The sequence below is a fragment of the Onychomys torridus genome, chromosome 23 (assembly GCF_903995425.1).
Source record: "Onychomys torridus chromosome 23, mOncTor1.1, whole genome shotgun sequence".
NCBI classification, from domain to species: Eukaryota; Metazoa; Chordata; class Mammalia; order Rodentia; family Cricetidae; genus Onychomys; species Onychomys torridus.
The window spans coordinates 58685591-58709205 of NC_050465.1; the positions used below are offsets into that span (position 1 = coordinate 58685591).

Below are 23615 nucleotides of genomic sequence, written 5' to 3' on the forward strand. Positions count from 1 at the left end.
GCAGGCCTTAAGCTTACTGAGATCCTCCTGCCTCTGCCTCCCAAGTGTTGGGATTAAAGGCATGGGCCATCACTGCCCAACCTGAGTAACTTATTCTAGGAGAATTCTGGCTTTCTTTTCATATTTAAGGGAAACAACCACAGACTTCCTTCAGCTTTACGGTCATATAGGACAACTCAGACAGAACACAAGTGACCACTATGTTCTACAGAATGATGCAAACACTTGAAAAAGCTTCCTTTTTTGAAGTACTAATTATTGAGGACTGTAATAGATGATGTAGCTGTGTCTTCATGATTGTGATTTACAAATGAGATTACCTAGTTAATATAAAATAGGTACTATGATTTTCTCCTATAAACTCAGAACGTAAAAGTAGTGCTGAGAGTTTCTGGTGTCACCCTACCCTTGCATGAGGAACTGTGGATTGAACTCAGAACCTCACAAATGTTAGCCAAGTATTCACCAGTAGGCCAAATCCCCAGTAACATTCATTTCTTTAAAACATTCTGCTTTTTTTCTTTTTCTTTCTTTCTTTCTTTCTTTCTTTCTTTCTTTCTTTCTTTCTTTCTCTCTCTCTCTCTCTCTCTCTCTCTCTCTCTCTCTCTCTCTCTCTCTCTCTTTCTTTTTTTTTTTGTCTTGCTATGTAGACCAGGCTGACTTTGAACACAGAATTCTGCCTCGGCCTCCTCTGAGATGAGAAAATAAGCATGTACCATTCTGCTCAGACAAGATTGTTGGGTTTTTTTGGTTTATCTAGGAAAAGTACCCTCTAAAACTAGTGTCTCAAACAGAGGCATTAAATTTGACATCTATCTTGTGAATGTCTTTAATTTGCTGAGGTTTTTGTTTGGATAGCTAAACTAAACAGAAAATTGTCAGATATTCTGACAAACCATCACTTACTTTTTCCACATCTTCCTGCTGCTGTTCACTGCCTGACATATCACAAAGCCTCTGGCTGAGGGCCACAGAGCGTTTTAGTTCATCCTCACTGTCAGAATCAAGGCATGAAGTAAAGGAGTTTTTGGATTTGAAGGTGAATTTCCTGTAATTACATAAAAAAAAGGTCTTGTCTTTAGGTTTTTTTTTTTTGTTTTTGATGTACAAACACCAAAACATAAAGCTTTTCCATTGTGGAAAATTATTTAACAGAGGAAAAATATTGTATCAAAAGAAGTATATTTAAGGATTACTTTCAATGTCCTCCTAAAGAGCCATGGTTTAAAATGCTCATATATTGTGTATCACCAGTAAACTTAGTGCCTTTTAAATGACAAATTCCAAATGTAGTTTGTTACTGTCTTTATAAAGTAAGTATTCTATTGAGTCCATGAAGGTATAGCAACTAACCAGTTTGTGGTGCTGTTGTTATTGTTTTTTGAGATAGAGTCTCTCTATATAGATCTCATTGTTTTGGAACTCATTTTATATATATAGACCAGGCTGGCCTGGAAATCACAGAGATCCGCTTACTTCTGCCTCCCAAGTGCTGGGATTAGAGGTATTCTACCAAATCTGGAAATAAATCAGCGTTTTTGACAAAGTACTGAGGCCTAATTTTTGATCATTTAAATTATGATCTATGTATTTTAAAAATGACAGCAACAATCCCCTTATTTTACTATTTCAAAGTCAGACTTCTGGCAATCTCTCTACCTTCCAGAACAGACATTCCAAATTAAGGTAGGGGAAGCTTCTTAGAAGGCAGTTCTGAATCCCAACACAATTAACAGGACATGACGTATTTTCAATATTGTAGCAATTTCCTAAGAAATGAGAGCTAGGAAATGAGGGGGGTAATCACAAAGAAGGGGAGAAGAAGAAAGAACTAAAAGTTGTTTAATGTAAAGGCAAACAGCATCAATATCCGAAAATAGTAAAGCTGGGCATGAGAGCGCACATCTGTATTAACAGCGCGAGGGAGGCTGAGGAAATAAAACTGCAGATTCGAGACTAGCCTGCGTTATATAGCAAGATTTTGTCTGAAAACAAAACTACAAACAAACAAAACCCAGTGCAGTACTGACACTACAAATGTGGATTCACTTTTCTCTTGTAAAAAGAGTTTGCAAATATCCGTGTGTATGTCTATGCATCCGTCTGCCACCTGTCTAGGTATGCCACATGTGTGGCAGTGCCTGAGGCCTTGAGAAAAGTGTTCCAGATCGTGCTGGTTGTAAGCCATCTGACATGGGTGCTGGGATCTGAACCTCAATGCTCTGGAAGAGCAGCACGTACTTTTAGTCAATGACTCATCTTTCCAGCTCCATAATGCAAATTCTTATCATTAAGAAACATGTAACTATCTCAAAGTGTGTAAGAACAGCATTACATGCTGAGCATGGTAACGCATGCCTTTAATATCAGCACTTGGGAGGCAGAAGTAGGCAGATCTCTGTGAGTTTGAGGCCTGTCTGGTCTACAGAGCGAGTTCTGGTAGAGCCAGGGCTACATAGAGAAACAACACCTAAAGTCAAAATAAATAAATAAATAAAATAAAAAAGAGAATAGCATCAACATAGCTTAGAAAATTTTCATCCAATATGGTTAAAAATTGAAGCTATTAATGTTTAAAAAGGTAAGCTTCTGTTGTGTTAAATTCACTTCCATGAAACTGTATTCTTTAGTGATAGCAGACAGAGTGCCACTGCATTCAAGGAAGAAGTGGCAAACGCCAAAAACAACAACCGCCTTTGATGGACACTAGGATAAACTTATTCAAATATCAAAACTGTAAACAAACAGGCATGACACCAAGAAAAAAGGAGAGTGCAGTGAGAATCAAGAGGAGAGCATAGAACCGTAGATAAAGAGGCAAGTGAACAGTGTCAAGAATGAACACAACACCTGAGAAGCTGATTGGAGGCAGGATGCAGAGTCCAGATACTTGGATAGCCACCTATGTGTTTATAAGGTTTCCAGTATAACTTAGAAATTGCCAAATTAGCCACCCACCAATGGTTTTGGGATAGTCTCAGTCTCATGTAGCCAAGGCTGGCCTCAAACTTGCTATTTGTTTGAGGATGGTCTTTGATTCCTGAATCTTCTGCCTTTACCTCCCAGGTGCTGGGATTGACTACAGATGTATGCCACCTCACCCATCTTTAATTAGCTTTCTTATTTTTGATTTCATGCTCATCAAGAAAACCTCAACATATTTTTTTTAAATCAGACAAATACTTTGTTGATACCTAGCTATTTTTTTTTTTTTAACCATGGTTAAAAGTATTTTACAAAGAATATTACAGACGAATCAATGGTACTCAGTTCAGAACTTTGCCTCTTTTAAATATGACCTGCATGATGGGTCTTATAGCCCCAATCACCTTGTATTAGCCAAATTTCAAATTCTCATCCCAGTAGACCCTGGAGGACAGATGGCCATGCCAAGGTATAATAATTTCCAATGAAACCATTTGTTTCTTGGAACCACCATGATTTGGTACATAGGACGCAGTCCATGAGTAATGACAATGTTTACAGAAGGCACCTCGCCTGTAGAAGTGACAAATGTTTGTACCATGAATGCATACTTGCTCACTTTCTAAGCAGCCAAGTGGTATTGCTCATTTGTATCTGGAGAGCAGGTAAGAGTATTCATTTGGGTACATTTCAGATTTCTAGTCATGGTAATCATCTGGTTTTATTGCACTGAAAAATAATTACAGGAGGAAAAGAAAACAGCTGTTCCTAAATGTCATTGTATGGATATACAAGCCCCAAATAAGCATTTTAACAAAACTGTGCTTTTCATAAAAGGACTTTGGGACATCAAATTTTCAGAGAAATAAATTTTGAAATCAACCGACAACTAAGTAAATTAAAATGGTCTAATTTAAAAAAACAGGGGGTCGGACTGAAGAGATGGCTCAGAGGTTAAGAGCACTGGTTGCTCTTCCAGAGGACCGGGGTTCAATTCCCAGCAACCACATGGTGACTCACAACCATCTGTAATGAGATCTGGTGCCCTCTTCTGGCCTGCAGGCATGCATGCAGGCAGAACACTGTATACATAATAAATAAATAAATCTTTAAAAAGTTTATTAAAAAGGGTCTAATTATGAATTTCCAGTGAATTCTTAGGAAGTACAATTTTAAAAAGTGAGCAATCATAACAGAAGAGAGTGAGCTTCCCTCCTTAAACTTTTTGTCTTTAAAAAAATGTAAAGTATTTGGCTGCGCAGTGGTGATCCCAAGACTTGGGAGGTTAGAGGCAGGTGGATCTCTGTGAGTTTGAGGCCAGCCTGGGCTACAGAGTGAATTCCAGGAAAGGCTCCAAAGCTACTGAATTCTTCCTGTCAATTTCAGGAGACGAGCTAACAATGTGTGAGTCCTGTGCCTATCTGTGAGGAAGGATGCTTTAGACAAGAGTTATTTTATCTTTTTAAACCTTAGAGTCAATAAAATGCTATTGGTAAAGGTCTTTTAAGAAATTTAAAAACAAAATAATCCTGGAACCTTTTCTGAGTGCTAAAACTCGTGCACTAGGTCATATCTAAGCCAGACTCAAGAACATTCCTAAGTATAAGTGATACTGAGCAACTGGCATGCAAAAAGAAATGATGAAGAAAAAGGGGGTGGGTAACCGTAGAGATTAGGGTGAGCCAAGTCCTTAGAAAGACAAAATTTGGGTACATAAGAAATAGAACTCACTTTGAAGGTGTAGAAGGGCTGGTGATGCAGGAATTCACCATTTGAGAGGCTTTCAATGGTCTAGAACTATCAGAAAATTGGAGAATATGTAATGTATACAATTGCATCATTAAAGGTAGATATTTAAACTGATAAAGTATTCTATACTATAAGTCTCTTCTTATACCCTCCTGAAAAGCAAGCAATACTTTAAAATAACTAACCATAAAAGTCCAGAGGAAAAATGAATTGTCATCTCTGGCTCCCATTGATCTAATAATTAAAATAAACAGCTTTACAAATGAAGTCAAATGCAACACTTATGACTACAACAACTTGGGGGGAAACTATCTCATCTCATTTTTTTAGTTTTGAGCAATAAACCAAAACAGCCCTCAATGTACTGAGATTTCCTCAATGTATTGAGATGGCAAGTGTTGCATGTTCTACCGTACTTAGTGCTTACAATAATTTTATTTTCCCACAGACAAGTCAAACTTTCCAAGGTCTTAAAGCCACTAAAAATGCATTAAAATGTAGTGAGAGAGCTTCATTTCAGATCAGTGATCACAAAGATACGTAACACAGTCAGAGGCACTACCAGCAGCTGAGGGTAGTGTGCACCAAGTTAAAAAACCATTCTCTTCAAATAAAAGCAGAAAGAAAAGCAATTACAAACAGTAAAGACTCTCTGGGCACATGCTTTGTTAGTAGACCCATGAGGACTTTAGTATAAACTTACATGATATAATTTATAGATCCAAAGTCAATATATCTTATAAAACTATATCAATTAATTTTGGGAAATGTTCATTTATTATCTGTAATGTCTAACTCTACATTAGCCAAGACACTGTCCTTTCTTGTTCTTTTTGGAGACACAGTGTTATTATGTAACCCAGAGTAGACTCAAACTTTCTACATAGCCTAAACTGGTCTTGAAGTATCCTTTAGCTTTAGGCTGGAATTACAGGCATGTGTTACCATACTCAAGCAAAACGGCCTTTTTTAGTTACTAACAAGAAAATCAATCTTCTTGGTCCTCAGTGAAATTAAGGATTTGAACAAAATTTTTAAAAATTCTTTTTACTACTACAGCTTCAGAATTTTATAATTCTCCCAAATTACTATTCAAGTATGAAAAAGAACTGTTAACACTGGGTTCCAAGTAGAGCACACATGCAGGAGAGCAGGGCATTCAGAAGACCTAAGGTCCCAGCATGCATGATGGCAAAGCAAAATCTAAAGCCAAGGGGATAATATCTCTCTGAAACATTTCTAGGAGTCTCTGAAGTTATTTACATTGGGCATAATTCACAGTTATAGAACAATCAATCTATCTGGGGGCTAGGGGAGGAGCTCTAGCATAACATTTGATTTCTCAAATTTGCATGTTCCAAAGAGCTGGGGCATTTGTTAAGATAATTGATTCTCAAGCCCTATTCAGATCTACTGAAGTAGAATTTGTAGGGATGAACACAGAAATGAATACTTTAGGGTCTGGGTGATTCTTAGGACTACCACATTTCCAAGTATACCAAATGGTCTTGTGTGTGTGTGTGTGTGTGTGTGTGTGTGTGTGTGTGTGTGTGTGTGTGTTCTAAATGAGTAGCAACACTCCCTCAAAAAAGTAATATTTTATAACAGGTATCTATTAAATTTGGAAGAATTCTGTGTAAGCATTTTTCTTTAATTACTTCTATCAGACAGCAGTTTAACACTAAAATTCCAAAATAATGTAGAATTGAAATCTCCTTTTGGGTTGGATTATTTTTCCTGAGAGTTGTTATCCAGTTTGGTCACTCTGAAATATTAAAATCCATTTGAAAAGTAAAGGTAAAAAGCATTGTCTCTTACATTGCCATATGTGCACTCCATCCAAGAGTGAAAGGTGGTTTTGTATTTTCAGTGCAATGAGATGACAGGGTCAGGTATCTTGGAATGATGACCTGTTGTCCTATCTTGTTGTTAAGTGAGAGAGTCACATTGAAGCTGTATCGTTTTAAATGAAGAATGAGGACCCTGAAAAACAGAAGAGAATGACTCAGCTAATTCACATGGAACACAGGTATTCTCTCTTAAAGTGATCACTCTAATCACATCAAATTGGACTTAGACAATACAGTTGGTCATGTTGGGTGGTGGTGGCCCAAGCCTTTACTCCCAGCACCTGGGAGGCAGAGGCAGGTGGGTCTCTATAAACTCAAAGTCGACTTGTTCTTGACAGAAGATTCCAAATCAGCCAAAGCTACATAATAAGACATTGCCTCAAACACCGATCCTCCACCCACACCCACACATTTGGCCAAACTAAAAGTATTTTAAGAAACATCTACTAAATATTTGCTATGTACAAAGGTGTTAAGATAGATACAAATATAAATCTTGATCTGATTAATGAAGTTTAGATATAGTATGTCTAATGCTTCTAGAAATCCTCCCACCAATAAACAACACACAGTAGCCAAAAGAACTAAAATCTTAGGACTGGAGAGATGGCTCAGAGGTTAAGAGCACCGACTGCTCTTCCAAAGGTCCTGAGTTCAATTCCCAGCAACCACATGGTGGCTCACAACCATCTGTAATGAGATCTGGCACCCTCTTCTGTATACATTAAAAAAAAAAAATCTTAAAAACTTTAAATGTGTCTGTTAATCTTTGGTTAACCTTAAATTATTTCAGTGCTTAAAAAAAAAAAAAAAAGCAGCCGGGTGGTGGCGCCCACCTTTAATTGGATCTCTGTGAATTTGAGGCCAGCCTGGTCTACAGAGCAAGATGCAGGACAGGCACCAAAATTACACAGAGAAAGCCTGTCTGGAAAAATAAAAGATTGAGTGTTATATATTTAAAATAGGTCGTATATAGACTGAATATTACATAGTAGCCCGTATGCATAATGGTGACCAACATTTCAATAAAAAATAATTTTTTTTGATAGGATCTTAACATGTAGCCCTGGCTTGCCTAGAATTTTCCATGCAAACCAGGCTGACTTTGAACTCATGGTAATCCTCCTGCCCTAGATTAACATGTAGCCCTGATTTGCCTAGAACTCTTGATGCGAACCGGGCTGGCTTTGAACTGCCCTTGATTCCCACGTGCTATGATTAAGACATCAGCCAACTCCCTGTCATTTCAAGATTAGTTATTGTTATTTATACTAGAGATAGGGTTTCATGTAGTCCAGGCTGGCTTCAAACTTATGTTACTAAGGATGACCTTGAACTTCCATCCTCCCATCTCTGCCTTTCAAGTGCTAAGATGCAATACCTGGGACTGAACCTAAGGTTGCCTGTGTGCTAGGCAAGCACTCTCAACACAGCTAATTTTCTAGCTCTCGAGATTCTTCTCTTATTTTACCATACTTGTTTACTTTGTTTGTATATGTATGTGAGCCACGCATGGTATCTATGTGGAAATCAGGGTATCTATGAATTGGTTCTCTCCTTCTACCAAGTGGATCCTGGAGAACTGAACTGAAGTCACCTCGCTTGGCATCAAGCACCTTTATCCTTTGAGCCATTTTGCTGGCCCTAATTCTCTTATTTTAGAAGAACTGTCTCTAGAGAAAACTAAGAGGAAAACCAGAAAAATTTCTCCACTAACAAAAGCACTATATAACTCATGCTGACTCTGGATGGAGTCTAAAAAGGCTTTTAGCTCTTTAGAGATACTTGTTCTTTTTTGTTATTATTACTGTAAGCTAATGGTCATCTAATTTCGCCTACTTTTTGCCTGATAGATTAAATATATTTCATAGTTCATAAGAACTTCAAATTTTGAAACTCAAAAATTTTATCAGATTTAAGCTTTACATCGGGCAAAAAAAAAATTATCTCCCCTTGGAAAACTGCGTCTATTCTTTCAGCACAGGCCTCTATCACAGAAGCCACAAACTCAAAACTTTGCAAGTTTGAATTACTGATTATATTTCTCTTTACATGGGATAGGGCTCTAATCCTAGAACTCAGAAGGCTGAAGCAGAAGAATCATGAGCTCAAGACCCATCTAAGTGACTCAAGACAAAAAACTTAGAAAGACTTCGGCTATAGCTCATGGGTAGAATATTTGCCTTGTATATGCAAGAGACTCTGGGCTAGAGCTCCAACACCAAAAAAAAAAAAAAAAAAAAAAAAGGCTAAAATTCACGGCCTCCTAATTTACAATGTAAGAGGACATACCAATTTAGTTTCTAAAGAGACTAAAACTGATACAAAACTCATTTCAAAAACCTGAACCAAAATAAAAGCAATATGAAAAGATGAACATCAAAAATTACTGATCTATAAAGATGAGGCAGATTAAAAGCAATTCTGTTTTGACAAAGGTATCAGGTTTCTCAATAATGAAAGCAAGGGCTGGGAGGTGGCCCAGTGGCACAGACTGCTTGACTGGCTTGTGAGAGGCCTTGGTTTCAATTCCAGCCTCAGAAAGAACAGAAAGATAAAACAGATATAGAACTAGACCTAGTGGTGCACAGCTATAATCCCAGTACTTGGAGACAAAAGTAAGAGGATTGATTAATGCAAGTTGAGGGTCCGTCTGGACTACATGAGTTCCATCCAGGAGACTCTGGGCAAGAGTGAGACTGTCTTTAAAAGCAAAATCAAAACCAAACACACACACATACACACACACATCACCACCAACAACAAAAAGGTAAAAGCAGACCATGGTTGGGAAGACTGATAATTAGTATTTAAGATACTTCATGTAACAGGTTTAGAACAAATTAACAATAAAAGTACACTATTTGAGGAGAAAAGATCTCCTTTCCTTAGTATTTTCTTTTATTTACACTAATTTTTATTTTATGGGCATTGGTGTTTTCCTTGAATGTTATGTTCTGTGTACCACTTGTGTGCCTGGTGCTGGAGAACATCAGAAAAGGGAATCAGTTGATGACTCCTATGGGAGGCCTGCCTTTTTTTCTAAATGGAGAGTGTATGGGGGGTGGAGGGGACGGTAGAAGGAGGTGGGGGGAGCGAACGGGAGGAAAAACTGTGGTTGGTATGTAAAATTAATGAAAAAAATTTATTAAAAAAATAAAAAGGGAATCAGATCCCTTGGGAATGGAGCTACAGATAGTTTTAAGCCACCATGAGGGCTGATTATGGTGGTCCACGCTTTTAATCCCAGTACTCTGAGGCAGGCACCCTGGTCTACAGTGAGTCCCAGGACAGGAAGGGCTACATAGAGACCCTATCTCAAAAAGATGAATGAAAGTGGGTGCTGAGACTCGAACACAGACCATCTGGAAGAACTGTCAATATTCTGAACTGCTGAGATATCTCTCCAGAACCACCTCAGTATTTTCAACAGTATACCATTAGTGAACGAGAGTAGTAAGCAATCTTATGTCTTCAAATTTCTTCTTTCCTCACTACTGCCTCATCGCATTCATAAATATAGTCTCTTAAAAAGAAACAAGCATAAAAAAATGATAATACTGCTATACTTATGCTGTGGATATCACTCTGTATAAATAAAGTGCTGATTGGCCAGTAGCCAGGCAGGAAAGATAGGGTAGGCGGGACAAGAGGAGGAGGCTGGGAATAGGAAGGCTGGGGACAGACACGGCCAGCCACCACCATGAGAAGTGAGATGTAAGGTACTGGTAAGCCATGAGCCATGTCGCAAAGTATAGATTAATAGAAATGGGCTAAATATAAGAGTAAGAGCTAGACAACGGTAGGCCTGAGCTAATGGCCAAGCAGTTTAAATAATATAAATGTCTGTGTATTTATTTTATAAGTGGGCTGTCTAACAGGGCTTGGCGGGGGCTGGAGAGAAGGTCTCCAACTACAGACTTATAAAGTAATTTCTCTGAAAACTTATTTTCTAGAAAGGAATGGATTATAGAACATAAAAGAACTTCTCCCTGGGTCCTAGATTCCTGAAATGAAACATTTACAGAAAATTGAAGTTATTAAAAGAAAGTAAAGCTCTCTGGTGCATGCAGAGTGCCACATAAATATTTAATGTTAATAATTACCTTGTTTGTGGCAGAGAGAGCTAATCTTGGGAAGCACTAAAAGCTATCTTGTAACTACATCATAATTTCCGAAACTAGCTTTGTCTTATGCACAGTACTAATACAATGTAAATTAATTTCATCCAAGGTAGGAAATTCATCTATAGTTACAGGAAATCTAATAACTTAAGATCCTTTCAAAAAAGAATGGGCAAAATGCAGTAATTTGCTCCTCTTATGACCATATTGTATCTGCAGCACATTTTTCCCAATGGCTAAGAGGAGGGAGACTGTAGCAAAAGTAAACTTACATAGTGCTACAGTGAAACATTCTCTACCTACCTTATATAACAAGATATGGACAAAAAGCAGGGACACTAAAAATACTATATAAAATTATCTTTAGACTATGCATTTATGAAATATAAATGAAATTTAGTGCTTAGACCTGCACCCTGCCCCCAACCTGAGATTTCACTATGTCCATGTAAATATTGCAAAGTGCAGAACACTGCTGGCTCCAGCATTTCAGAAGGGATCCTCAAACTATGTAACTGTCACAACAGTACCAAAGAGAACTCTAGAGCCAGTATACTAATTGCATCCTCTTTCTGTCATCTTCCTGAGATGCAAAGGCCACTTTCTCTGTAGTATTTCAATTCTTTTTTTCTTTATAAAATTTTAATTGTTTATGTGTATGGGTGCTTTGCTTGCATGTATATCATCTAGAGCATTGGTTCCCTTAGGACTGAGGTTACAGACGGTTGGAACCACCAAATGGGTGCTGGGAAATGACCCTGGGTCCTCTGCAAGAGTAAACAGCCAATGCTCCTAACTACTGAGCTGTCTCTCCAGGCCCTCTTCCTTTTCTATGCACGCTTTCCTGATCTTTTCATAACGTTAAGTTTGTCTGCTCGTTTAGTGAGTATAAGGTCAAATCTAGGGCCTTATACATAGTAGGTAAACATTGTACATTCTTAAACTATATCTCCGTGGCTGAGGGATAGTCACCTGGAAAAAGGTATTGAAATTTACCTGGGCAGCCTGTTAAATTTGTGTCGGACAAGAGCACATTTTCCACCACACTTTTCACAGGAATATTCAAGTTCTTCTGCCTATAAAAAGATAAGAGAAAAAAATAAGGATAAAGTTGAACTGGCATTCACCCACTAATTGCAAATATCTTTATCTCCCCAGTTCAATGGAAGGACAATTGTGAACCAGTCTAAATGCGGTGTTTGGAATCACAGAATTACCAAATTAAGACCTAATCTTTAAAACTGTTATCTATGATATCATGTCTCCTATTTTCAGAATTCCTAATTCCTTCTTTACCAAGGAAATATCTCAATTTACGACAGTAACTAAACTCTAATGAAGCAGATCTCCATTTTTCCCCATGGATACACAAGAACCGGGCCAAGGATATATCCCGATTTTAACAGTTGGCTACAGCAGAGATAAGATCTCCTTCAGGTTAGGCGGAGTTCCTGGTCTGTTAGGTGTAACTCTACCCCTTTCTTACAATGGAACTCAATCTTCTGGTGACAGCCCACTAAGAACAACTGCTCTAAAAGGACCAAAGTTTGGGGTGGATATCATTACCTAGAGAAAACTGAAATAAGAAATCCTTAAAAAGGGGGGATAAAGATACACAGGAAACTCTTCAGTGTACGATAATAACAAGAATAGTAGAGAATGAGTAAAACAACTCCTAAGAGACAGAAGAGCTACCTGGCGAAGAAGCTCAGCAGTAATCCCTTAAAGAAAAGAATTTTTATTAAGCTATAGGAAGGAACCCTGCCAATTTGCTATAACAAAACAAGGACCATCAATATAGATGAAGAAGAATCTTAGCAAATTCTCACCAGTTCTAAGGTCTGTCACACTAAGCCTGACTATGCCCCAGAAACTTTCTGAATCTCTCTGTCTCTCTCTCTCACATATACACACACACACACACACACACACACACACACACACACACACAGAGCTCTGAATCAACTTGATTCTCCCTTTTTGTTCCTACTGGGACACACAACCTGAGAAAAGAGTATCTTTTCATTCCTCAGCTCTCATAACAACTTATATTGTATCTCGTAAGTTTAATTCATGTTGCCAAATTTGACCAAAGGTGATTTCAAATGCTTTTCATTACAAGTAAGAAACAGCTTTTAAGGTTGCTTAAAACAATCACCATTTAGCTAAACATTCAACCTATTTAGAAAGTCAGTTTTTTTCTTTAGCAGCTTTAATCAAGTTTATTAAAATTTATATAAATATTACTTATAAACACTTTCATTAGTTTTCTCTGCAAATAATTTAGTCAAAACTCTGTCTTGAAGAAACCTCAACTTTACACATAATTATCTATAAAATATAAAACCAAGTTATATGAATATATCAGAGACAATTACCCTAAAGAAAAGATCAAGAGAATCTTGAATTGACCGAGGAGGGAGAGGTTTTTTCCTCCGAGGAAGGTCAATGGAGAGGTCATTAAACTGTTCTCTTTTGGGAATAGTCTCTCCACATCTGTAAGGAAGAGAGGAGATTAGTGCAGAATTGGGACTATAAAAATACATACTTGTGGCCAGGCATTGGTGGCGCACGATTTTAATCCCAGCACTTACTTGGGAGGCAGAGCCAGGCGGATCTCTGCAAGTTCGAGGCCAGCCTGGGCGACCAAGTGAGTTCCAGGAAAGGCGCAAAGATACACAGAGAAACCCTGTCTCAAAAAACCAAAAAAAAAAAACCCAAAAAACAAAAAACAAACTTGTAAAAAAACCTCATATTCATAAATATTTACATATAAAAAACTATACTTGATACCCTCTTCCCCTATAGAACTTATGGTTTAACATACATGAATAGCATAATACAAGCTTTTCTAAAAAAAGATTTATTTATTGTATATACAGTGTTCTGCCTGCATGTGTCCCTACATGCCAGAAGAGGACACTAGCTTTCATTACAGATGGTTGTGAGCCACCATGTAGTTGCTGGGAATTGAACTTAGAACCTCTGAAAGAGCAGCCAGTGCTCTTAATCTCTGAGCCATCTTTCCAGTCCACATAATACATCTTTATTTATTTATTTATTTGTTTGTTTGTTTGTTTATTTATTTATTTATTTTGAGACAGGGTTTCTCTGTGAAACAATCCTGGCTAGCCTGGAACTCACTCTGTAGACCAGGCTGGCCTCGAACTCACAGAGATCCACCTGCCTCAGCCTCCTGAGTGCTGGGATTAAAGGCGTGAGCCACCCACCACCGCCCGGCCACATTTACAATCTTAATAATTTTCTTCCATACAGAAGAACATCTCTCTGACTTCTACTAAAATGGCTTGTTTCTACTTCTAGACCCAGATTTAAAGGGGTAGTGTCATTGCTTTGGCCCATATAGATTATCTCGTTTAAAAAAAAAATTTGGCTGAGTGGTGGCGGCAGTGGCAGCAGCACACACCTTTAATCCCAGCATTCAGAGGCAGAGAGGAGATCTGTGAGTTTGAGGCCAGGATGGTTTACATAGCAAACTCCAGGGCAATCAGATTAAGATAGAGAGACTCTGTCTCAAACCCACCAATCAATTAACCATTAACTATTGAGTTAGAACAAAAGTGTACTGCAATTGTTTGTGATGACACGCACCTTTAATCTCAGGATTTGTAAACAGAGGCAGGAAGATCTATTCGTTCAAGGCAAGCCTGATCTACATGGTGAGACACTGAAGATAAACTACGAAGTGCATCAAAGCTATTTCAATTATCTTTGGCTATTACCTCTTCAAATATTGTTATAAAAAGACAGACTAAGGAACCAGAAAAATGGATAAAAGAGCTTGTTGCAAAAAAAAAAAAAAAAAAAAAAAAAAAAAAGCCTAATAATCAAGCCTGATGTGGTGCAATCTCTGAGAGTCCAAGGCCAGCCTGGTCCACAAATCAGTTCTAGGACGGGGCTGTTATACAGAGAAGCTGTCTCAAAAAACAAAAACAAAGCCAGGCGGTAGTGGTGCACACCTGTAATCCCAGCACTTGGGAGGCAGAGCCAGGTGGATCTCTGTGAGTTCCAGGAAAGGCGCAAAGCTACACTGAGAAACCCTGTCTCGTAAAAAAACAAAAAACAAAAAACAAAAACAAAAACAAAAGCAAAAGCCTAATAACCTGTCTTCTGCCGGCTTCAGCCAATAATGAATAATATAAATAAAAAGAAAAGAAATACAGGTGTGGTAAATCATGCTTGTACTGTCAGCCAAAACTTGGGAGGCTGAGACAGGAAGATGCCAAGTTCTAGGCCAGCCTGGACTACACAATAAGACTGGGTGTTTCAAAAATTCACACCCAAAAGAATTGAAAGCCTGAAAGAAAAAAAACGTTGTGGTAGAATTTGTGGGTTTGTATTTTCCCCATGGGAAAGAAAGGAATCTAAAAATAGGTTTTGATATATGATGAGACAAGTTCGCCATAAAGGAATAAAAGGCAGGAAGTTTCCTTCGAGATCACGTACGCTTTACAGATAATGGAGTGCTGAACCTCAAACTCCAAGTTCGTAATAACAGGGCAAGTGAACACTTTAGTGGCTGAAGCATCTGGTGAATTTTCTTCTCCAAGGATAGATTCTGTCTTCAAAGTTTTATTCAGTTTTTCCATATCCTCCTTCAGCTGATCTAAGCACTGGCTTAAAAATTCATGTGCATCCTAAAAAAATGATAATATCTGTCATCAGAGCAAATAATTTTTTGTCTGATAGCTTAACAAACTGTCAGTCTTATTCTGATAAGGATTTGGAGTACTTATAGCTTTTGAATATACACAAGTTTAGAGATTTAGGTCAGTGGAAGAGCAATTAACTGCCTAGCGTATTTGAGTCCTAGGGTTCAAACCCAGCACCAACTCTCCCTGACAAACCAAACAGTAACAAGAAAACAAGTTAAAAAAAAAAATCCTTCTTCCAGACCAAACCAACTGACTACTAAGAAACCTTTACAAATCAAGAGTAAACAAACAAACAAACAAACAACAACAACAAAAAAACAAGCCGGGCGGTGATGGCACACGCCTTTAGTCCCAGCACTTGGGAGGCAGAGGCAGGCAGATCTTTGTGAGTTCGAGGCCAGCCTAGTCTACAAAGCAAGTTCCAGGAAAGGCACAAAGCTACACAGAGAAACCCTGTCTTGAAAAACCAAAACCAAAACCAAAACCAAAACAAAACAAACCCCGGCAAATAAAACAAGTAATGGTTTCTGTGTGTGTACATTTAAGATCTGGTATGTGTATATGGCAGGGTTATGTATATATGAAGGAATGCAAGCACTTATGGCCAGAGGAGAGTTATAGGCAGTTGTTGAATTCCTGACATCGGTGCTGGGAACAAAATCTGGGTCCCCTTGAAGAGCAGCAAGTGTACTCTTAACAGCTGAGCCATCTTTCAGTCTTTAGAGTTAATATACATATTTTTCACAGTCCATGGAGGATTTTTATTAATGTGTTTTACATCTCTAGAAAAAGAATCCCAGGATTTTTCCTCCTGTGTGTTTTTGTCTTGCTTCTTCATGGTCCATGATGCCAGCTGAGGTTGTCAGTACAATGAAGCCAAACTGACAGGACGGGAGCAGATTGTTCTGCCATTTTTCTAGGTCTTTGAGTTGCACATCAAATCTAAGGCTTATCACTCCACACTTGTTCAACCTGCCTGTGAGGTTCACGACGATTTTCCCAGCTCTGTGGTTGTCAATGATTTCAAACTCACCAATGTAACCATACTTCATCATCACAGTTAGGGACCTAACAATGACTTTGGAGCAGGGCCTGATGAGGACCTGGCGTTTGCCTCTCTTCTCAGCATTGTTGATGCTCTTGAGCATCAGCCAGGACATTCATGCGCACCATGGTGCCAGCGTGGAAAGATAGCGGAAAGATATATAGCTAGAGTTGGTTGATATTCTTAACTATTTAATTATATTACCATAAATAAACATACAACTCTTTGTTTAAAAAAGACAGATTTTTTTTTTTTTCAGCTATTTTCTACTGGCAACCTGCATTTATAAATTAAGTATGCTAAAGCTAGACATGGTGGAGTAAGCCTATAACTTCTCCTCTTGGAAAGGAGGAGAGTCCTAGAAAAGCCAGGGCTACACAACGTGAACCTATTTCAAAAAAGCAGGGGGACTGAGGATGTGGGTCAGTTGGTAGAATGCTCGCCTAGCATATACAAAGCTCTGGGTCCAATCCATAATACTACATAAACCAGACATAGTAGCAACAACTGTAATCCCAACAGCTGGGAGGTGGAGGCAGGAGGACCAGAATTTCAAAGACATTCTTGGCTACACACACACACACACACACACACACACACACACACACACACACACACACCATGTTTAAAGCCTGCCCTGGGTTACATGAGACACTGTCTCAAAAACAAAATAAAACAAACAAAATCAAAAAGGATAAAATCCATAGAAGAATCATATTAAAAGTTATTATAACTCTTTAGGTTTTACCATCCAAAGTGACCACATTACACAAATAACATTTTAAAATAAAAATAGGTCAAAAGCTAATTCAATTTTCTATATCTAAAACATTTAAAAACAATTAACACTCACATTTTGCACATAGCCAGAGAATCTCTCTGCAGTAGCTGAAATAGCATTTTTAACCTTCTTGAGTAGTTCTTTTTTGGTCTCTGAATTAGAAATATCTTTTTTAATAAGCAGGTTTGCAAAGCGTCTGATAAATAAAAGAGACAGGTTAGTCAATTTTAAAAACATTGGGTGACATATTTTAAAGACTAATTACTAACAATAACACATAAAAATGTAACCACCCTAAATCCTAATGTTTAAAAATCCCAAGGTTATTCAGCCAATATATTAACATTACCTGATAAGTGCATTGAATGGAATTTTCCTCCATGGGATACTTTGTTTAAGCAAATCATTGGCAAACGACTGGAGTGAAAACAGAGACTGTAAGATAGCATTCATGTAGCACGTGTTTCCCAAGTTGGAGAATCTGGAAAGGAAAGAAGTATTTAAAGTATGCTCAGCATGCATACAGATTTCTTCATTTTGCATCAAAACCACCTGGAGGGCTTGTTAAAGGACATACTACTGGACTCAGTTTCTGATTCAGTGGGCATGGAAAACCGGGTTGCAAGGAAACACACATTTCTAACAAGTCAACTGTTGCTGCTCTGGAGAAACTGCTTTAAGAACAATTGTATTATATCCTTACAACACTAACTTAAAATGGGCCATCTGCCACTATTTTATGTTATTGCCTTCATCTCCCTTCAATTTATGGCCTTTGTATAATAAAAACATCATCCCTTCATTTATAGGCAGTAAAATCTTACTTCCACTATTTCACTGGCCTGCCTATGCAAAATTTAGTACCACACAAATTTATCTTATATCGAATCATGATTCTGAACCAAATTTACAAAGCCTACACTGAAGTTATAGAGAAATTTGCCAATAACATCTGGTGTCTGAGAGTTTAAAGATTTAAAATTTTATTTTTCATTACACACGTGTGTCTGTATTTGGGTACTCAACTGCAGGCACCCTTTGGAGGACATTGGACTCCCTGAAGTGGGAGTCAGAGGAAGTTGTAAGGGGCTGGGAAGGGTGCTGTGAAGTGAATTCAGGTTCTCTACAGGAACAGCAAATGCTTATAAAGGTTGAGCCATCTCTTTAGCTCAGTCTTAAAACATTTTTACAACAGGTTTCTCTGATTCTATTAGAATTTATTCTTGCATACATTTAAAAATGAATATATCTCTTTCAAAATTGGCTATTTTAAAATAATTTATTTTAAAAGTGCTTCTTTATTCCAACAATTAGGATTTTTTTCTTATATTCTATTGATCTGCCTACATACATATCAGTAATTTATTTATGAATGAGACATGGTCTTTGATTTTTACTATACTTTAAATTCTTGACTCATGGTATACCTCTTGTAATATTTCCAAAGCCTTGTTTGGGAATAATTTTCCCCCCTGGAGCTGAGGACCGAACCCAAGGCCTTGTGCTTGCTAGGCAAGTGCTCTACCATTGAGCTAAATCTCCAACCCTGGAATATTTAATTCTAGTTCAAGTTTACTGACAATAAACAGCTAAGTTCATGGCTGCTTTTGAAGTAATATCAGCTAAAATATTTTAATTAATGTTTCCTGTTTGTCTTACTACTGTTTTGTAGACAAGTGGCCTTTTTTCTTATATTCCAATTTTTGTTTGTGGACAGGATTTTATACCTGCTTTTGTTAATTTAGCAAGGTGAAGTCTCGTCAATGTACCATCACACAGTAGTGGTGACAACGGGTGGGGTGGGGGTGAGGAAAGAGAGCAGCAAACATGTCTTGCTTTCTGTTCACTTTGGCAGAAGCCTTATTTTGGTCCTTGGACCATGTGTGCCTGTTTTGGAGGATTTGTGATGAACAGTAGAATGAATTAGGTAGCCTATATTATCCTCTAGTCTTTGACAGTTTCTTTTTAGATGCGACAACCTGAAATTCTGCAATTCCTGAAAGAGCTCTGAAAAAGAGGAGGCATTATTTCTAGAGATATGTACATACATTCTGCAGGAATGAAAGAGACAATGGAGGAACATGGAGTGTCATAACGGACGAGTCATGAGGTTGTCACCAGAGTAGCACAGTCCAGAACAATCAAGTACATAAGAGGACAATCAAGTAAGTAAGAAAACAACAGGAAAAGACCAGAACAATCAAGTAAGAGGACAGCAGGAAAAAGAGGCAAAGATGAATGAGAGAGAGAGACAAGATGGTCTCAACACAGGATAGGTAAAATCATTATAAGAATGTTGTCTGCCTGGCAGGGTGGTGCACACCTTTAATCCCAGGCTTAGGAGGCAGAGACAGGTGGATCTCTGTGAGTTCGAGGCCATCCTGGACTACAGAGTAAGTTCCAAGGACAGCCAGGGCTACACAGAGAAACTCTGTCTTGAAAAACTGAGGGAAAAAAAAAAAAAAGAATGTTGTCAGGGTTGAGGAGAATGCTCAGTGCCTAAGAGTGCTGGCTGCTCTTCCAGAGGAGCTGGACCCAGTTCCTACTGTTAGCAATTCTGCCAAGAATTCATCCTAAAAGAAATCTACTAAGCATTACAAGAATAATCAAATGTTATGCCCTATATACCTGTAATCCTAGCATTAAAGAACTTGAAACAGGAGGATCAGGATTCCAAGGTCATCCTTGACTATACAAAATGCTACCTCAAAACAAAAAAGGAGCACTGAGAAGTGACGGCTTAGTGGTCAGGAGCACAGGCAGCTTCTGGAAAGTTCCTGGGTTTAATTCTGAGTACTCACACCACTCTTTCCACCACTATGACTTCATTTGGTGTTGAGAGAATACAGAAAAAATGTTCAATGTGCCTGAACAGTAGTCCAAAATACATGGAGCTGAAGAATACTAATTTCTCCTTTAAGATGACATTAGAGAGAGAGATAGAAAGAAACACACATTGTGTTTGAAAACTGTTTGGGAGACCGGATAATGGACTTATTGTTTATAGCTATGACAAATCTTTAATAAGGGACCCAATTTCTAAATATTTACAACTATAATATGAATCCTTTCGTAAATTAATATCCGTAACAAATGGAGAACCACTCAGCTGAGTTACTGTAAGAAAGCAAGTTTACTAACCCCTGCAGCTGCTGCTGATGAGAAGCAAGAGGAGCTCTAGGTTTGTTCCAGCCTGTGTAATCCTGATTACACCTCAGTTTTTTAACAGATAGAGGAGTTGGCTGAGGAAGAAACCCCAAGCTTCTTTTGGCAGAAGGAGTCTGGCTTGAAACATTACTCCTAAAAAAAAATAAATAAATAAAAAATAAAAAATTTCATTACTATCTTTTCTTTCCAGCATATTCAGAGAAATCAAGGTCTATGGAAAAAAACAGGGAAATATTAGTAATAATGATCAATTATAAGAAAAACTCTTAAATTAGTAAGTCTATACAGAAAAGTTAAGAGCTTTGTGAACATGCCTTATATTTATTCAGTAATTGTCAATAAAAAGAAACAAAAACAAAACAGAAAGCTTAAAAGGTTTATATATCTGACTTACAAACTACATAATCCAAGTTAATGCCTTGAGAAAGGCTCCACAGTTTCACTTTATGGATGTCACATCAGTCTAACTAGTTTTGGACAGTTCAGGCAATATACTCTTTACCACTTCAAATCACATCAGAAGAAAGATTTTTTTTTTTTAAGGAAAGGTATTAAATATTTGTTTGGAGGTAAAAATACAAGGGGTATTTTTAATTTTCCTATATATTATGATTGTTTTCCAAAAAGGTTAAAGCATTTTTTACTTCCCTGAATGAATTTCCATCTCCTCACATTTCTATTATTTATCATCACAAGTATTAATTTTATCTGTACGGTAGCATGTGACTCTGCTATTTTAACTTGCACTCCTAATTATACTTGAAGTTGAACATCTTTTTATATTGTATTTTTCTCTGAAACGGTCTTTTATATTCTTATATTTTATTTTGTGCCTCTCTCTCTCCCTCTCTCTCTCCCCCTCCCTCCCCCAGCCGCCCCACTCTCAACAGGTCTCACTATGCGTCACTGACTTGCCTAAACTCTACATAGACCAGGCTGGCCTTGAACTCATTGAAATTGGCCTACCTCTGCATACAGGGTGTTCAGATTGCAGATGTGTGCCACCTTCCTGGATTATAATTCATGTATAGAATTTTAAGCTTTACTCTGTTACATCTAACTATATTTCTCTTGCTGCAAATGTCAATCTCTCTTATTTTTATATACTTATTTTCTTTCTGGTAGCTTTAAAATACAATTTTACTCATGTGGATCTTTTTGTTTTGCTGTTTTTTGGGATAGGGTTTCTCCATGCAGTCCTCGCTCTCTTGGAACTTGCTTTTTAGACCATGATGGTCTCGGTCTTGTAGCTCTGCCTGTCTCTGCCTCCAGAGTTCTGGGATTAAAGGCGTCTGCCACCACACCTGGCTCCTATATGGATCTTTAAAATATTATTTGTTGTTTGGTATTTGTTGAAGCTTCTCAGGGTGAAGAGTTTCAGTATTTTAATCCATTATTTCTCTGACAATTTCCTTGAACTTATTCTTTTTCTCCCGGAGTACTATTGTGACATGAGGAATTCTCAAACTAAGTTTTTTAGTTGCATTTACATTTACTGTTTCCTCACTGTGCTGTATTCTATGATGGAGCCTTCTGGCCAAGTGGTTATTATCCTCCGCTCTGGTCCTTAAATTTTGCAGAGGATTTTAAATGACAGGTTCATTTAAAAAATAACATTCATTTGTGTGTGTGAATGTATGTGTACACAGGCACTCACTGGGGGCAGAGGACAACCACAGGAGTCAGTTCTCTTCCCACCACGTAGGTCCTGGGAATCAAACTAAAGTTGCAGAACTGGGGAGAAAGGGCCTTTACCCAGCAAGCCATCTCACGAACCCTCACAATTCTTCATCCAACTAAAGTAACACGAAAGCAGATAACACCAGTTTGTATCCTTGCTCTCTACTCAGGGAACCCCAGGAAGAGCACATTAATCATTCCAACCACAGGAATCTTTATAAGAATGTTTTGCTTGGCTTAAATATGGCTTTTATAGATACCAGCTTCTTAGAGGATCCAATGTTCTGGGATGCTTACACACTACACATATATACAGACACGGTGTTAGATTTTCTGAACTGGAGTTATAGATGGCTGTGGACCACCATGCATGTGCTGGGAACTGAACTTTGGCCTTCTGCAAGAGCAGTTCGTATTCTTAACCACTGAGCAATCTTTCCAGCCCCCAGAACCACACTTTTAGAGAGTCTTGCTATGTAGTCATAGCTGAAATTCATTTTGTAGACCACATCAACCTTGAATTTGTGTGTTAATTCTACTTCCTCTCGGCCTCCTGGGGTTTCAGACATGCACTATCATACCTGGATGGAAATTAAATTTCTGAAAAACTTTTCCAATGAAAGACACTTGTGTGAAACTTTAGTTATTAAAAGAAAAAAAACTGTTAATTTTTGAAAGTTAACCTAATAAATGATGTATAGGAAACAAAGGCAATGTAAAAATGTCTTTAATATGTCCATGCTGGAGAACATGGGAAATGCAGTGGCCAAAAGACTAATAAGTCAGTCAACATGAGTAGCATGATCTCAGGTTATTCATCGTTGGAGACATTTCAAAACAAATAAAACTAAAATATACTAGAGTACTTCCTAACTAAAAGTGTCATGATGTTATGACTGGACTTGATTCTGCTGTGCTTAAACTAGGGCATTACTAAGAGCATAAAGAGTAGCCAGGCTCCTCACTCAAGATTCCCAAGAGGGAAAGACCTTCAACTTCTACACTCAGAACTCTATAACTAATTCGTACCTGTCTAGGCTAGTGCCACCGGAAGAGTAGTCCTTGGATCCAGCTCTGCTCCCATAAAATGAGGATGACTGTAAAGGCAAAAGCCCTATAAAACACATGAAAGAAAACTTAATGCCTAATTTAACCACACAAATTCATCTAATAATATTACACAATTGGATCTTTTGTATTTAATTCTATTCTTAATACATGCCCAATAAAAAGATCAATATGTGGGGAAAGTTACAACAGCAAAGCAGTGTTCCTCTGCCTGCAAATGGTTCAAGGACCTTTTCTAGCTTCGAATCCCTTTCCCCCTACTTTTCTATTCTTTGAGAGTTTTATACAGGCATATAATGAAGTGATTTCACTCCCAATTCCGTCCTCTCCTCTCTTACCTCTCCTGCCCAAACCCTTCTTCTTCCCAAGAGGTTCCCCTCTTTCACTCATGACTTCTTTGTGTGTGGCCCAGAGTTTAGTCTAACTGGTTTCTACAGCTTAGCCTTTTGTGTCTTACATACCAGAAGTTCTTAAACTTTCCTATTTACTACAGTAATTCTTCAGAACCATAGATAAATAAATTAAACAATTACTGGTAGTAAATCTTAA

The 23615-nt window shown here is 37.9% G+C and overlaps 1 protein-coding gene and 1 pseudogene across 2 annotated transcripts in view; both read right to left on the bottom strand.

Annotated features, from left to right (window-relative positions):
- The window catches only part of Usp37 (ubiquitin specific peptidase 37), a 71591-nt gene that overhangs the window by 20879 nt on the left and 27097 nt on the right, over positions 1-23615 (bottom strand). Inside the window, exons 10-19 of one of the 2 annotated variants that reach the window (XM_036173398.1) lie at positions 23028-23112; positions 20292-20450; positions 17500-17631; positions 17223-17346; positions 15116-15306; positions 13027-13144; positions 11645-11724; positions 6493-6657; positions 4657-4722; positions 907-1048 (exon numbers count right to left, since the gene is read on the bottom strand). In XM_036173398.1, the coding sequence (XP_036029291.1) occupies positions 907-1048; positions 4657-4722; positions 6493-6657; positions 11645-11724; positions 13027-13144; positions 15116-15306; positions 17223-17346; positions 17500-17631; positions 20292-20450; positions 23028-23112 (1262 nt within the window). The remainder of the gene's footprint in view (positions 1-906; positions 1049-4656; positions 4723-6492; positions 6658-11644; positions 11725-13026; positions 13145-15115; positions 15307-17222; positions 17347-17499; positions 17632-20291; positions 20451-23027; positions 23113-23615) is intronic. The other variant, XM_036173399.1, reaches the window with a different exon arrangement.
- Positions 16099-16497, bottom strand: LOC118573212 (annotated as a pseudogene).